Source organism: Eurytemora carolleeae, unplaced genomic scaffold, assembly GCF_000591075.1.
Source record: "Eurytemora carolleeae unplaced genomic scaffold, Eaff_2.0 scaffold565, whole genome shotgun sequence".
NCBI classification, from domain to species: domain Eukaryota; kingdom Metazoa; phylum Arthropoda; class Copepoda; order Calanoida; family Temoridae; genus Eurytemora; species Eurytemora carolleeae.
Genome location: NW_019396477.1, coordinates 135538 through 151868, shown reverse-complemented (window position 1 = coordinate 151868; position 16331 = coordinate 135538). Strand labels below are relative to the sequence as shown.

General features: G+C 32.2%; 1 protein-coding gene across 2 annotated transcripts; it reads right to left on the bottom strand.

Moving 5' to 3' along the window:
• Positions 1-1428: 1428 nt before the first annotated feature.
• Positions 1429-16128, bottom strand: LOC111703995 (solute carrier family 13 member 5). 2 transcript variants are annotated; one of them, XM_023476098.1, is made up of 19 exons: positions 15999-16128; positions 15649-15747; positions 14336-14375; positions 13805-13842; positions 12659-12738; positions 12166-12208; positions 10838-10910; positions 9542-9628; positions 9071-9153; positions 8171-8206; positions 6807-6903; positions 6024-6100; positions 5490-5535; positions 5063-5122; positions 4241-4309; positions 3351-3438; positions 2653-2693; positions 2197-2236; positions 1429-1800 (listed from the first exon to the last, which is right to left on the bottom strand). In XM_023476098.1, exons 1-19 carry the CDS (start codon positions 16055-16057, stop codon positions 1715-1717), a joined length of 1242 nt encoding a protein of 413 aa, XP_023331866.1. In that variant the 5' UTR covers positions 16058-16128; the 3' UTR covers positions 1429-1714. The 2 variants fall into 2 exon arrangements, with proteins under 2 accessions (XP_023331866.1, XP_023331867.1); XM_023476099.1 differs by lacking the exons at positions 15649-15747; positions 15999-16128 and adding an exon at positions 15218-15617.
• Between the last annotated feature and the right edge of the window lie 203 nt (positions 16129-16331).

The window sequence follows — 16331 nt, the reverse complement described above, 5'->3', positions numbered from 1 at the left end:
GATTAACAACTTTTATAAAGATATATAAGTCATCTTTCTAAGTATTTATATTTTTTATTGTGTACAATTTTATACTTTTTATATTCTTCTTTTTGTATTCAATATGTTAAACATTGCATTCTGCAAACTAAGAAAATATATTTTGACAAATTTATATTGTTTTTATTATTTAATGTTTCATTATTTGTGATAATTTATAAACTAAAGACATCAGTCAAGAGAGATAGATTGTTAAATGTTTAAGAATTTTAAGAAATTCTCAAAAAAGTTACCAGAACGTTTTTCTTATTTTATGATGCCTAATGTAAACCTGCATATAATTAATTGAGGGTGAAAACAAACTAACATGGTGGGATACATTGCGACTCTTTAGTGCTTTTTTTAAATAATAAAATTTCGAGGATTTCAAACCTGTTCTGCAATATTGTCTTGTCTTAAAATAATAAGAAATGGAAAAAAGATTGTTTCAACACTCGTCTGTTTTGCACCGTTGTGGAGTCTTGTTTGCATATTTTCTAATAAAAACAAACAAATAATATTGAAAAAAGATTTGAAAACGTCTGTTTCTTCTGTAACCAAGAAATGTCTAGGTAACGTATGTCACTTGCTTATGGAATTTAGAAAACATTAAAAATTCCTTATATAGATATAGGCAGTGCTTAAGATCAATTTAATTTTAATTTGGATCCAGATCAGGATTCTGGATCCGTACTGGATAAAAATGGCTCTAAATACGGATCCAGGTCATTAACACTTCTTTAAGATATACTGAATTTTTTAAAAACGCATATTTTTGCGGATCCGCATCCATGAAGCCAAAATCTTACGTGTCCAACGGACTCGGATTCTAAGCACCTGCACTGGATATAGGAACTGAGTGCTCTTTTCTTTCGGTCAGATAGCTGCTCAAACTGTATTGGCCACTCTGTCTGATATGTTGGAAACTGATGCACAGTATATTCGAACTAATTATCGAGTAGTTAGAAAATACTGACTAGCTAATTGATTGTGCTAAGTCTGAAGCTTAACATGCAATTCCAATTAAATATGCTAATTTTTGAGTTCGTTTATATTTAGTGAGCCGCAAAATGTATTATTCTTTTATAAGCAGTGCCGTTATATCAGGACTTCAAAAAGGTCGTCTTTACCTACGTTGGAGTGCATCAAGAGTATCTACCTCATTATACAACCTTGGATGAGATTATAGGTACATTTAATTTCTATTTAAATTGTGAACATGTTCTTTTTGTTTTCATTATAAAACAAAGAAGAAAAAAATTTGGCGGATTTTCAAGAATTTAATTTTTTTTACTAAATTAAAAACCTTTAAAACACATTTTTTTTTTAACATCCATAAACCTTCCCTGTGTTCACGTGATGTCCCACAAAAAACTTGGGCCCGATCGGTTAAGCCTTTTTGACGTTTATTGGATACAAACAAACTGACAGACAAGCCATATTTTTAAATACTGTTGACATGAATTGACTTAATTTATTTGATTCCCTCAATTTGATATGTTCAGAAAATTTATCTGCATGGTTACCAACAAAATATAGGACTTAAAAGACGACCTCTATAACTTTTAGTAAAGCTATCAGATCAATAATCAATTTGACAAAAAAGAGTCTTGCATGGAACATTAGAATAAATTCCGCACAGTCGTATCTAAAAACCTCATCATTTGTGGGTAACCGTGTATGTACAAAAACATTGTTAAGGACTAATTGTACAGTTTTGAGCCCAGTCCGGGAAAGATTGAAGATCAAACAAAGCAGTACCGTACAACTGTACAAGTCCACCTAAACGTATTTAATTTTTTATATTTGAAAATATGTTTTTGTAGCAATTTGAGACGCAATTTTTTGTGATCCATAATCCTCCAGTTATAGAGGGGCATATACCCTTTTCACCTTGGCTCGATCAAGCATGATATGTTTGTTTTTCTAGCTGAAAGCGTATTCTTTTTACTTTCGTATTCTCTGTGGCCAACGGATCAATGTTGCAAACAAAATTAAGAAAATTGTCAAACAAGAATTAGAAGAGAAAACGAGAATATCTTCTTTTTTTTTCGTCAGAGCGGTTTTTGAAAGCATCACTGTAAATCAGAGAAGCCACTCTAATAAAGGAGGTCACTTAAAATCGCGTCTAAAAACCGTTTATATTGAATTTTAATAAATCGCTTTTTAATTGTTGACCTGTAGAAAACAAGGTTATAAAATTCAGGCCAAGTCCAGCCTGCAGATGAAAAAAGTTTTAAGTATAATTTCAGTCAGTATAGTTGGCGTTGTCAGTCGGTTTGGTTTTTAAACTTTAATAAAACTTCCAAAAAGTTTGCTTTTGTTAAACTTAAAAAAAAAAATTGGAAAGGACACAAAAAACGATCATTTAAATTGATAGTATTTGGTTGATCCGTTTTATACATTTTCTGTGGGGTTAAAACTGGGCACAGACAGTTTATAATAAAACGTGCAAATGAACAATAATAAACAATTTTAAAAACTTTTGCTTTTTTACACCATGCCCAGTGTTAATATATGCAGCAAAAAAAAAACGCTTGACAAAACTGAGTGCCGTGCATCGTTCGGAAGTAAAAGTAGAAATATATCTATACCGAAGACCAATTCATTTTATTTAAAAAAAAATCTTTTTTCCTTCACCATAGACCAGATTTTCATTCCAGACGCCTCATACACTGTAAAAATTATATGTTTGCTAAACGTTCAAAAATAAGATTTCAATTTGGTATTCAATTGATTTTATGAAAAGTCATTTATCTATGGAAAGAAATATTGATATAAGCTTGTATTCCTTGTTCTCTTTAGCTAGCTATGCATGTCTATCAGGGAGTAAGGAATAGAAGGGAGATATAACTGACGCGGTTCGCCCTACCACATGAGTGACTATACATGCTTTGCAGACGGGTACTTCATTTGTATAAGATATATTTGTCTGATGTACAATTACCGCGCGCGCGTATACAATAACCTATTTTGAATTGTTCATATACAAATGGAGTACCCTTTCGCAAATCATGTATAATCATATGGTAGGGCGAACCGCGTCAGTTATTCTATTCCTTACTCCCTGATTCTATAAATTCAAAAAAACTAACTCAAACAATAATTCTGGAAGTGTCTATTGACGTAAAATTTCAAATACCGTTAAAGGTACCGTTGTGAATCGGGAAAATTTTTAACCGACTTATGGTTCCGATGGCGAAGATATCGGGAATATTATTGGACTTAACATGTTCGTCATCGGCAGTTTTAAGTTAAATGTTTGCAGCTTTTAACATTATAGGTGGAGGGTAAATTGAAATTATAGGGATAATTCCTTTAAGTAGGTTTACCTAAAGCATTTGGTCCCGTAGACACTGGTAAAATAAAAGCATAACTACATGATAAAGCAGCAGGGAGCAGCAAATATAATGGATTCATCTAAACAGATAATGGATTCATTTAAACATAGATAATGTATTCTTTTTAACAGATAATGGATTCATCAAAAAAGCTATTAGATGGATGCATTTAAACATAAATAATGTATTCTTCTGAAGAAATTTAATGGATTCATCTAAACATAAATAATGGATTCTTCTGAAGATATTTAATGGATTCATCTAAACATAAATAATGGATTCTTCTGAAGATATTTAATGGATTCATTTAAACATAAATAATGCATGGATGTTTCTAAAGATATTTAATGGATTCATCTAAACATAAATAATGAATTCTTCTAAAGATATTTAATGGATTCATCTAAACATAAGTAATGGATTCTTCTAATGATATTTAATGGTTTCATTTAAACATAAATAATGGATTTTTCTAAAGATATTTAATGGATTCATCTGAACATAAATAATGGATTCTTCTAAAGATATTTAATGGTTTCATTTAAACATAAATAATGAATTCTTCTGAAGAAATTAAATGGATTCATCTAAACATAAATAATGGATTCTTCTAAAGATATTTAAAGGATTCATTTAAAAATAAATAATGGATTCTTCTAAAGATATTTAATGGATTCATCTGCACATTTCTACTGCAGGGTAACATTACATTTTAAGCACAAAAAAAACAACAACATCTTCCACATTATAAAGCAGATAAAGGTTTCAAGGGTACCGTTGTAAATTGGGCAATGTCTCTTTGCATGGAGGGTCACTTGAAATTACGCTTACAGTCCCTTTAACTTCACTTTCTTTATGGTTAACCAGCTGTATTTATTCACCTTAATAGTTAAGCAAAGTTTGAGTAGAACAGGTAAAAGCATACTTGCTGTTGCAGAGTTACTAGCCACCTAGAATACAATACATAACAGTTTACCATACATATAATATAGAACCCATACTTGCCACCTAGAATACAAGACATAACATACATATAATATAGAACTCATACTTGCCACCTAGAATACAAGACATAACATTTTAACATACATATAATATAGAACCCATACTTGCCACCTAGAATACAATACATAACAGTTTAACATACATATAATATAGAACCCATACTTGCCACCTAGAATACAAGACATAACAGCTTAACATACATAATATAGAACCCATACTTGCCACTTAGAACACAAGACATAACAGTTTAACATACATATATAATATAGAACCCATACTTGCCACCTAGAATACAAGACATAACAGATTTACATACATATAATATAGAACCCATACTTGCCACCTAGAATACAATAAATGACAGTTTAACATACAAACTAAAAAGAACCCATAAGAATGCAAGAAATGACAGTTTAACATAAACATAATATAGAACCCATCAAACTGTGAAATAGAAAGACGACATTTAAGCAATTTTTTTTATTGTTTTTCAGGAGCTTGAAACTCAATTTAAAAAGTGAAGTAGGTTTGTGTCTCATGTTCATTGGACTGTAATTAAAATCATAGTCCTCCTTCGATTCCACAGTTTTATAAGTCCCACTGTATATCAAATAGAATCATTACCAAGCATAACATGTAACTTAAATAATAAAAATAATAGTTTTTAATGTTTATTTTTTTAATAAAAATTTGCTTACTTGAGTTATTAGTGAAACTATTGCTTGTATAACAAACATTAATAAACCTCTGTTCCAATCCTTAAATAAACGATATAGTAAGAACCGGTACCACTGAAAACTCCAGCTCACTTGAAGTACCAATCAGAATTTTAGGCAGCAAAGCAAGTATTTTAAGTATAAATACTTAAGAAAATAGACTGAAGAACTGTAATAAACAGTGTGCCAATGAAATGAACTACAACTCCAAGCAAGATGTGTGCGTGCACATAAGCTCCACGGTAAAATTATCAAAAGCAGAAACTGCAAGTTGTTTGCAAGCATACTTTGTTTAAACAAGATTTGCAGTGAAGAAAATTAGTCAAATAAAGTAAAGTCGCACATGTAAAATTTGATAAAGGTAAGTTTGACTTAAATTACGCTATTTTGCTGATTATTAGAAGACGACCTGAAACATGGCCAGCTGATGACCAACCAAGGTGGTCAGACCAGATCTAAACAAAGTCAAATATATGATTAAAACTTTTTATGACAATACAATGAGACTCGTAAAACAGTTTATTAGAAAGACGACAGTTTTTTTGATGCTGTCATAGAGAAAAAAAAGTTTTACCTGAGCTGAAAACTTTAGAATGGTGGATATCGAGATCAATGCTTAATCTTCTCTTTTTCTTAATCTCCAGATTAAATAATGCTTGTTCTTCTCTTGTTATTAATCTCCAGATTAATTGACAGATCGGGATTAAGGATATCCCATTCTAAAGTTTTCATCTCCATGCAGTAGCTTGAAAATCAAGGTAAATAAGGTAAATTGGTTTTTGTACACTGTACACTGCTCAATTGCTGTATTTCATGTTTAATGGAATACTTAAAATCATAAATTGAGCCTTTAAACAGCCTTCGAACAGTCTTGAATAAAGAAAAGTGAAATTTTTTAAAATCTAAATAAAGTTCCAACAAAAATAAAGAAAGTAAAAAATACTTTTCAAGTCCCAGAGACAGAGCGAATCCTCCACCTATCACTATAATTACTCCCCATTGCAGTTTCTTCTCTATCACCTAAATCTATGTAATAAAACAAGACATTCATATATATATATATATATATATAGCCGGCCAAATGGCTGGACCGATGGGGCCGACATTTTTTTGGACACTCATAGATGGCCAGGGCCGGGGTGTTATAGGCTAAAAAAAATCAATTTTTTCTCGAAACTTTCCACGGGCAAAGAAGGGCCTTTCACCTAAATAAATGATAAAATGAAGATTAAGATTTTTTTTTATTTTTTTCATGAATTTTTTCATAAAAATCTCAAAGTGGGAGAGGGCCGGGGGTGGGGCATTTCTAAGAAAGGCTTTAAAGTTGTTGTATAAAAGTATAGATGTGGGATGCATGTCCTTTGTCCATGGCCCAGTTTTTTCCCTACCAGCTAATTTTAGAATTTTGAGGTTCTTGAAAATTGTAAAAAGTACGTATTCAAAATATATATATATATTCTTTTGACATTAATTGTGACATATAGTTTAGTAACCTTTCTCCGGAGTCCGGGGCTTTTTAAATATATAAATTTTAGGTTTGTGGCTAAACAGAAATGAGTTATATACGTTTTTCTCAATGTACCTCCACTAAGGGGGGGGGGGGCACCACATTCCTCTATGGATATTACCCCCGGTTAAACACTGCAAAATGGTGCCATGATCATGATAAAAAAGGAATTATCTAAAAAAATTTTATAATTATCCAATTATAAAAAAAATATTTAACCTGCCATGGTAGAAACATCTCTCCGGAGGCCTTTGGAACAGCCATAAGAAGAACAGCCACGAAGATAGCTGGTGTGGCATCAGCTATTGCTACTGAACTAAGAATATTCTATTTGGAACAGCCATAAGAAGAACAGCCACGAAGATGGCTGGTGCGGCATCAGCCAGTGCTACTGGTCTAAGAATATTCTATTTCCAAGAAAGGGCTATACTTAGGAGCAAAATGCACATTTCTTTCATCCATAAAAAGTTGATTCCACACAACTGCGGAAGTAAGTAAGTAAGTAATTATTTATTTATGAAATATACAGCGATAATCAGAAAACTCTGAAATATGAAGACGATTTTCAGACTGAAGATATAACTTTAAATGGTCTAATAAGCATGGTACCTCTCATTGTACAGTTTAAAGACACCCATTTCACTAAGTTAGTGATTTGATAAGTTTCTATTAAAGTATTTGCATTGTAGCACCATCAAATATACTTAAGTTTTGCTATAAAGTCGTCTTCCTATTTCAGAGTTTTCTGGTTATCACTGTAACAAATACATACAAATTTTCGTAAGAAAAAATAACAGTTTTTCTGAGTAAAATTCTCAATTTGGAGCGCAAAAAATATTTTTGGACAAAAAAACTTTTGTATATTTGTTAGTGGATTTTTTTTTTCAAAATTTAAAAACTTTTAGTGTTTATCGTGATAAATTTTATTTATCCTGCATTTAAAAAGGGGCATGCCCGACTCACAACGGTACCCTTTAAACCTTTGTCTGATCAATAAATTGGAAGACATCGTCGTTTTGCTAGCTTGTAAAGTGTTTGAATTCTGGCCATTTTTGCCAGTCCCTTTTACTTTTAAAGTTAAAAATACTGTTTTTATTTTTAATATTACAAAGCTTATAGGGGACCTCTATGAACTAAATATTACGTCTACAGTTCGTTTAGGGACCATGGACAACTGCTTAAAAACTTTTCTCTCAATTTTAAGTTCATAATCAAAATAACGTCTACAAAAATCCCTCTCTTCTTTATAAGTACATGTGTTGACCTTTTTGTCAAATTTTGAGGGGACTGTCCTAGAAAAAAATATAAATTATAAAAATTATCAATAATTATAATTTATTTACAAGCGTGCCTTTAAATAAAATTAGAATATCTCCGTAATTCTTTATCAGTCAAAGGTTTAAACAGTCGAACATGCCAATCTTAAAATGGAGGGTTACTAAAAGTGACGTCTTCAGTTCAGCCTTCGCCGATCATAAAATTTTTTTTCGTCCCGCCCCCTTCTTACCTAACAATATTCTCCCTCCTTCTTACCTAACAATATTCCCCCCTTTCTTACCTAACAATATCCCCCCCCTTCTTACCTAATAATATTCCATCCATCAATGAAGCCAGGAGCCCTGCTATCATTCATTTTAAGACAGGTTTTTAATATTAAACTTATAAATTTATATTTTCACCATAGAAAAATATTAAGAAAATTCTGTTAAAAATGCAATCATAAAATCTGTTTTAATTGTCGATCAAGTTTTTATAATAGTTCAAATAAAGATTATGAAGAATATATGAATACCAATCTTATCGTAAATCTAAGATTTCCCTTCCATGCTAATCAATTTTAATGTAGGTTATGCAAATTCCCCGGTTTACAATTTTATCCCTTCCTATTCCTAATTTAGTTTATAGATTTATGTAAATTTATCGGGTTCTTCCTAATTTGATTGTAGATTTACGAAAACTCACCTTGTTCTACCGAATTTGATTGTAGATTAAACAAAATTTCCAAAATACTTCCGGAGATCAAACAAATTTCACTTATATATTACCAAATTTAATAGAAGATTTTTAGGAAATTCTCAGGTTCCAAGGTTCCAAGGTTCATTTAAATGAAAAATGTTCTTAGATAACTTATTAAAATATTTTTAAAATAACTGTCAACCTACACTTTCAAGTGAAATCCAGTTTTAGGTGATACATTCACAATTCACGGAGGTGACATTTTATCGGATTAAAATCGAAGAAAATATCGTCGTTTTTCTTTCTTATTAGAAAATACATTCACTCGCTTGCCTTCCTTTTCTTGGCTCCATAAATCCAGAAGTCACTTTTTATACATACAAACGCAATTAAAAGAATGTTCAACTTTTAAAGAGAAAAAAACAAAGAATATTTCTGTCATATTTGCCCAGACAAAGTGGACCTTTTGACCCCTAAAATAAAGGGTCAGTTCAGTCGGCAGTCCCTAATAGATCTGTTTATAATCCCTGAAGAGCCAAAGAAGCACAAGTGATGAAAAACAAAATATGACAGTGTATTCCTCTCTAGTTACTCTTCCAAGTTCTTCTTGCTAAATATAGATTATTTTTTATATTTTTCAGTTATTTGTAAAAAATATTTAAAATTCTAGGATTCAAAATGAAAAATTATGACAAAATAAAAATTAACAACTGCAAGCTATTTTTTTAAGAAACGTTGCATATCATTTAATCATTTGGTTTTGTAGTATCCAACCTTTTTACTTGGCTTGGATCCCGTCAGGGTTTTCCACTGTATGTTTTCTTTATATGTTTTATAAATAATTATAAATAGTTATAAATAGCTATAAATAGCTATAAATAGTTATAAATAGTTATAAATAGTTATAAAAAAATTTAAGTTTGTGGCAAGTAATCAGTTGTTTTTCTTTAAATAATGAATTTTGACAAATCTTATGTTATGGTTTGAAAAATACATACCTGAGCTCGAAGCAAAGTTTTTATCTTTACTTCTTTCTCTGAACTTATAAGTTGTGTGTTTTTCCATGGAGCTCCAATAAAAACAACCTTTAAAGGAACTGTTAGCGTAATTTTAAGTGACCCTCCGTGCTAAGATGGCAATGCCTCATTGAAAACAATACCCTTCAATATATTTTTATATATTTATATATCAAGGATTTTGTTTCTTAAAACTGTTAATTTTCATTTACGGTTTTTCTGCGATTTCGGATTCAGATTTAAGGTTACAGTCAAAGAGAATAGAATAAATATTAGAGTGGAATTTAGTAAATCCCCGTTGTAAAGAGAAAGGCATAGAGTCTAGCTGTGTGAAATGAGCATTGGTCAATTATGAAACCAGCCTATTTCATAATTTGGTTTTCTTTAAATAATAATTTTAGATTTTCTATAAAATTATATATGTTCCAGGGCCCAAAAGGTTATATAGCACAAATATGTGAAGTACACCTACCTGCAGTATGGAAACAGTACCACAAAATGGCCGTTTTACACTTTTTTCTAGTAAATTCCACTCTAATATATATTCTATTCTCTTTGGTTACAGTTGGAAATCATCGGGCATTGCCATCTTTGCATGGAACTGGCGGGTCACATGAAATTAACGCTTATTTAGTCCCTAAATTCAGTTTGTATATATATATATATATATTTACAAAACATCTATATCATATAAACTATCATTGGTATTTATTAGTTTGAGAATTAAATGAGAATTTTGCCAATTATTTCTTTAAAACCAATGCTAACAACAAGTGCTTTATAGTAAAGGGCTTCAGAAAAGTATAAGTGAGTTAGAACTGTAAAATCCAAGCCCAAGGGATTGCGACACTTCAAAGTCAACCCTGTCTTAAAAATTGATGAAACTGTTTATAAGCAGGCATGAATATATGTGGACTATTAAAACATAAAGTGAGTTGGTGAAGTAAAGCCAAGGCAACACTTTAAAGTCGAGGCTGTCAAAAAGATTAATAACTAAGTTTCAGAGATGTTTATATTCTAGTGAATTGTGAATCTGACAAACAATTCTTTAAATAGAGCAGAGTCGGAATTTAAAGAACTTGAGCCGCGGCTTAAATTTGAGACGCGGCTCAAATATGGTTGGTTCCACTTAAAATTGTATTTAGTGTTTCAAGATTTAAGCAGGCGATCAATTGAAACCGGTTTTTGGTGGATTTGAGACACGGCTCAAATTCAATAAATTTGAACTCAGGTCACTATAAATTACGTGAACACTGAACAGTCCTTTTAATGGTTAACCTGAAGCCAAACCCAGGAAATGATAAGGTTTACAAGAAGAAGAGGAATTGAGAAATATAACCAGGATAAAAAACTAAACAGATAAATATATAAAACTAAATAATTTTAGTAATGATTGATAAACAACTAAAAACTCTTAATCGTTAAAAACTCAAAAACTCTTTTATCACTTTAATTCAGGTGCTTTGAAAACCCCTTTTATTTCGTTAGCTTAGTATTTAAAAACTATTATTTCATCTGTCACACTTATAGATCATCTCAAAACAGATTTAGTACAAGTTATTTTCTCGTTAATATACAAAGATCCTAGACATACCTAGCTCCAAGGTTGTATTGCAAGTTATTTCTGAGGTGTGCGCATCTTTTGTACTGAAGTGTACTGTCTCTGGGCGGTAATGTAAACACAAGACGGATGTCTAAGCCTGACATAGGATCAATCTTTCACATAAAAAATAAATGAAATATTCTGGTAATAATAAACTATTATGTGAATTATCAAAATTATCAAAACTTAATGCTTTTAAACTCCTCGGATACTAAACGGACACTGATGCATCTATTCTTGTTTACAAATTCCGCCAAGAGAGAACTGGTTTCAATACGCAACTGCAATTAACTTTCCTTACATTTTAACCTTGCTTAGCTCTAGTTAATCTATCGTTAAATACTAAGATCCTAGACATACAATTAGCTCTAGTTAATCTATCGTTAAATACTCAGATCCTAGACATAGTTGGCTCTAGTTAATTTAGCGTTAAAAAATAAGCTCCTAGATGTATTTGGCTCTAGTTAATTTAGCGTTAAGTACTCAGATCCTAGACATAGTTGGCTCTAGTCAATTTAGCGTTAAATACTATAAGATCCTAGACATACTTTTCTCTAGTTAATCTATCGTTAAATATTAAGATCCTAGACAAACTTAGCTCTAGTTAATCTAGCGTTAAATACTCAGATTGTAGACATAGTTGGCTCTAGTTAATTTAGCGTTATAAAATATGCTCCTAGATGTATTTAGCTCTAGTTAATTTCAAGTAAATTACTAAGATCATAGACATAGTTAGCTCTAGTTAATTTAGAGTTAAATACTAAGATCCTAGGCATACAATTAGCTCTAGTTAATTTAGAGTTTAATAATAAGATCCTAGACATACTTAGCTTTAGTTAATCTAGCGTTAAATACTAAGATCCTAGACATACTTAGGTCTAGTTAATTTCGAGTGAAATAATTCAAGCTCTTAGACAAATTTAGCTCGACTAGTTAATTTCGCATGAATTACATACGATCCTAGACGTATTTAGCTTTTGTGAATATAGCGTGAAATACTCACTTAATCGGTTGTCCCTCACACTTACTTATCGTCTCATAAATCACTAAAAAATAGAAAGATTGAATTGTACAATTAAAAAAAAAATTAAAAACTGCGTTTGGTTAAATGTGTACTGTATATGTATACAAAGCAGTGCTTAGGATCCATTTAGTTTTGATGGGGAGATCCGGATCCTGGATCCGCACTGGAAAAAAATGGATCCGGATCCGGATCCAGGTCATTTCTTTAATTGATTTATTGAATTTTTTTAACAAAAAATAATTTTCAAATTTTTTGTTTTATTTTTTTTCGCTTATTTTTATCCTAAAACTTGAACCATTGAGAAATGAGGAATTTTTATAATCTCTTTTTTTCAAAAGTTCAGAGGTTTTAGGAGTAAAAAAGTTTTTTTTGTAGTTTTTGGTTGATATATTACCCCTTGGATCCGGATACTAAGCACTGGTACAAAGTACCATATACATACCAACATTTGGTCCAGTAACCATATACATACCAACATTTGGTCCAGTACCAATGAGTGTCCCTGTCCCTCCAATATTTGCGGAGTAGGCTACTGCAAGCAGTAGCATGGTTCTAAAGAATGAGAAATAAGATGAGATGGGTGCATTGGTTATCAAGACAGGATACAGCATTGACAAGGACCGAGGATTTACTAATTTCACAGCTGTATATTTCGAAACAATCAATCAATCGATATGGATATGTTGGGGTTATCATATTTGATGTGCACATTATTGTCCATAGTGGGGAACTATCAATAGTGGGTCAAGTGGGTTTAGGAAGGTAACTGTCCATAGTGAGTACAGTGGTTTTAGGTAGGGAACTATCCATAGTTGGTCCAGTGGGTTTAGGTAGGGAACTATCCAGTGGTTTTAGGTAGGGAACTATCCATAGTGGGTCCAGTGGTTTTAGGAAGGGAACTATCCATAGTGGGTCCTGTGGTTTTAGGAAGGGAACTATCAATAGTGGGTCCTGCGGTTTTAGGAAGGTAACTGTCCATAGTGAGTCCTGTGGTTCTAGGTAGGGAACTATCCATAGTGGGTCCTGTGGTTTTAGGAAGGGAACTATCAATAGTGGGTCCAGTGGTTTTAGGCAGGGAACTATCCATTGTGGGTCCAGTGGTTTTAGGTAGGGAACTATCAATAGTGGTTCCAGTGGTTTCAGGCAGGGAACTATCCATAGTGGGTCAAGTGGTTCTAGGTAGGGAACTATCCATAGTGGTTCCAGTGGTTCTAGGTAGGGACATAGTGGGTCCAGTGGTTCTAGGTAGGGAACTATCCACAGTGGGTCCAGTGGTTCTAGGTAGGGAACTATCCATAGTGGGTCCTGAGGTTTTAGGAAGGGAACTATCAATAGTGGGTCCTGTGGTTTTAGGAAGGGAACGATCAATAGTGGGACCTGTGGTTTTAGGAAGGGAACTACCAATAGTGGGTCCAGTGGTTTTAGGAAGGTTTTAGGAACTGTCCATAGTGGGTCCAGTGGTTCTAGGTAGGGAACTATCGTTAGTGGGTCCAGTGGTTTTATTTTTGCTTTGTCGACGGCAGACGGCTAGAATTTTCAAATTTTCAATTTTTTTTTAAATAGAAAAGAAATAAAACACAATTTTTTGAAAGAATGTAATCAATTTCGTAAAAAATACCTCATTTCTTCACTTGATTCTAATTCTTCTAATACCGACTACAAGAAGTTTAAAGAAGCCTCAATAAAGGTGTTTTCTTATTTCTAAGCGAGGGGGGGGGGTTAGCACATCAATTTTATTTTAAAAATAGTGGAACGCAAGGATGTAAGGCAAGGAAAGTCATTTCAGAAGTGTACACATCTTTAGTACTGCAGTGTACTGTCTCTGGGCGCTAATGTAAACACAAGACGGATGTCGAAGCCTGACATGGGATCCATCATTCACATAAAAAATCAATGAAATATTCTGTTCATAGCAAATTATTATGTGAATTATCAAAATTTAATGCTTTTAACCTCCTCGGATACTAAACGAACACTGATGCATCTATTATTGTTTACAAATTCCGCCCAAAGAGAACTGGTTTCAATATGTACACAGAGTATACACGACCGCAATTGACTTTCCTTTCCTTACATTCTTGGTGGAATAGATAATACTGTATCTATAGTTGAAAATAGTTTAGATATTTATATCCTGTTTTGAACTTCCCTGTAGAATTGGTAACATCATGGCAGCTACAGCAGTATTACTTAATAATAAGAAATTAATAAATATTTTAACAGTTTTGCGAAAAACATTTTCCAAAATATACTTAGCATTTTTAAAATGTTTTAGGAATTTAAAATTGTCCTTTTTTTTTTTTTCATGTTGTCCATTACAAATTTAGAATTGGAAGACGACAGTTAAAGGGAGTGTTCGCGAAAAATGAAGGGGGTTATAGGCTTAATGCGATAAAAAAGCGCTTTTGATCGCTTTTGACCGTAAACAAATCTATTTAATTTCAAACAAATCATTCAGATATTACACCCTATGGTCATCGATTATCTTTAGCCACATTTTTATATAGTTGAGTTTTTCATAATATGTTCTAATTGTTATGATCTGGGAGTTACTTATAAAAACATTTATTCCTGTTTCGAGGATTTTTGTTAATGAAGACGACATTTTCATATTTTCCAGGAATGTTCGAAAACAAGTTGGAAGCAAAATGTTATTTTAGAAAATAAAATCAAAACATATTATGAAAAATCAACTATATACAAATGCGGCGAAAGATAATCGATGACCATAGGGTGTCTGAATGATTTGTTTGAAATTAAATAGATTTTTGTACGGTCTAAGTCGTATGTTGCATCTTTCTGAATTTGTATGGATACTATACGTTCTTCGGTATTAGTCGTTTTTAACAATTTTCTCCTTATAGACGCAACAGATAGAAGTAAGATTTGAAGCGATCAAAAGCGCTTTTTAATCGCATTAAGCCTATACCCCCTTTCATTTTTCGTGAACACTCCCTTTAAATTCAAGTTTTGTTTAAAATAATCAAATGACTATGAAGCACAACGATTTCGCAGTGTACGTTACACTTACACGTTGCACATAATGTTGTTGATCTTTTTGCACAGACCAATTTGAGTTTTGTATTTCCAAACTACCACTTAGTTGATTTGACAATTTGGTTTTAACAGCAACAATTTTATCTAAATAATTCAGCATTGAATTCCAGTTTACTGGGTACGTCCTGCATACTAATAAATAAATGTTAGTGATGGGACAAAGCTTGCATGGTTCGTTTATTTAGAGAGAAAATTTATGCGAAAAAATACATAAAAACTATCTTTATTGATGTTTCTGTTGTCCTAAATTTTTCTTTTAGGATAAAATTTGCAAAGTTCAATAAAAGCAAATTTCAAGAGAATACAGTTTTTTAATGTCAGAAGTTCACTTTATTTCTGTGCTACCTTTTAAAATGATTCAAAAACAAAACAAAAACGAAGCAAGCTAAATCCTCTGACTGATACCTGATCCACATTGATAAGAATGCTGTTGGAAGCATGAATCCAAACATCAACAGTCTTGGAGATAATCCCACTGCAAGGAGTAGTCTGCCAGCTATTCTTCTAAATAGGATTAAGAGGCCCATAGTTCGTTTACATGAGTTCTTTAAAGGGGGGGTAACATTAAGTTCACTAGAACAGGATTATTTATTTTGCGTACCGTCCCGTTTTGCCTTATATAGCCTGAAAGTATTTGTGCTGTACAGCTTGCTTAAAAGCTTAAAAGTCGGTCCGGTACTCAAAATGAACTGGAGTTTACATAGAACTGTAAAGAAATGATTGAATGGGTATAAATAATTCGTAAAGAATTTTACTTATGTAGGTTTGAATGCTCTACAGCTATTGCAACTATTAAACCTCCGAGGAACAGCATCGTTGTTCCTTTTAGATATTCCTTGCACACCTCATCAGTCTAGAATTAGTAGATTGTAGATAGTAGACAGTAGACAGTAGANATTCATCTCAATCTCAGGATCAAGCATTCATCTCAATCTCAGGATCAAGCATTCATCTCAATCTCAGGATCAAGCATTCATCTCAATCTCAGGATCAAGCATTCATCTCAATCTCAGGATCAAGCATTCATCTCAATCTCAGGATCAAGCATTCATCTCAATCTCAGGATCAAGCATTCATCTCAATCTCAG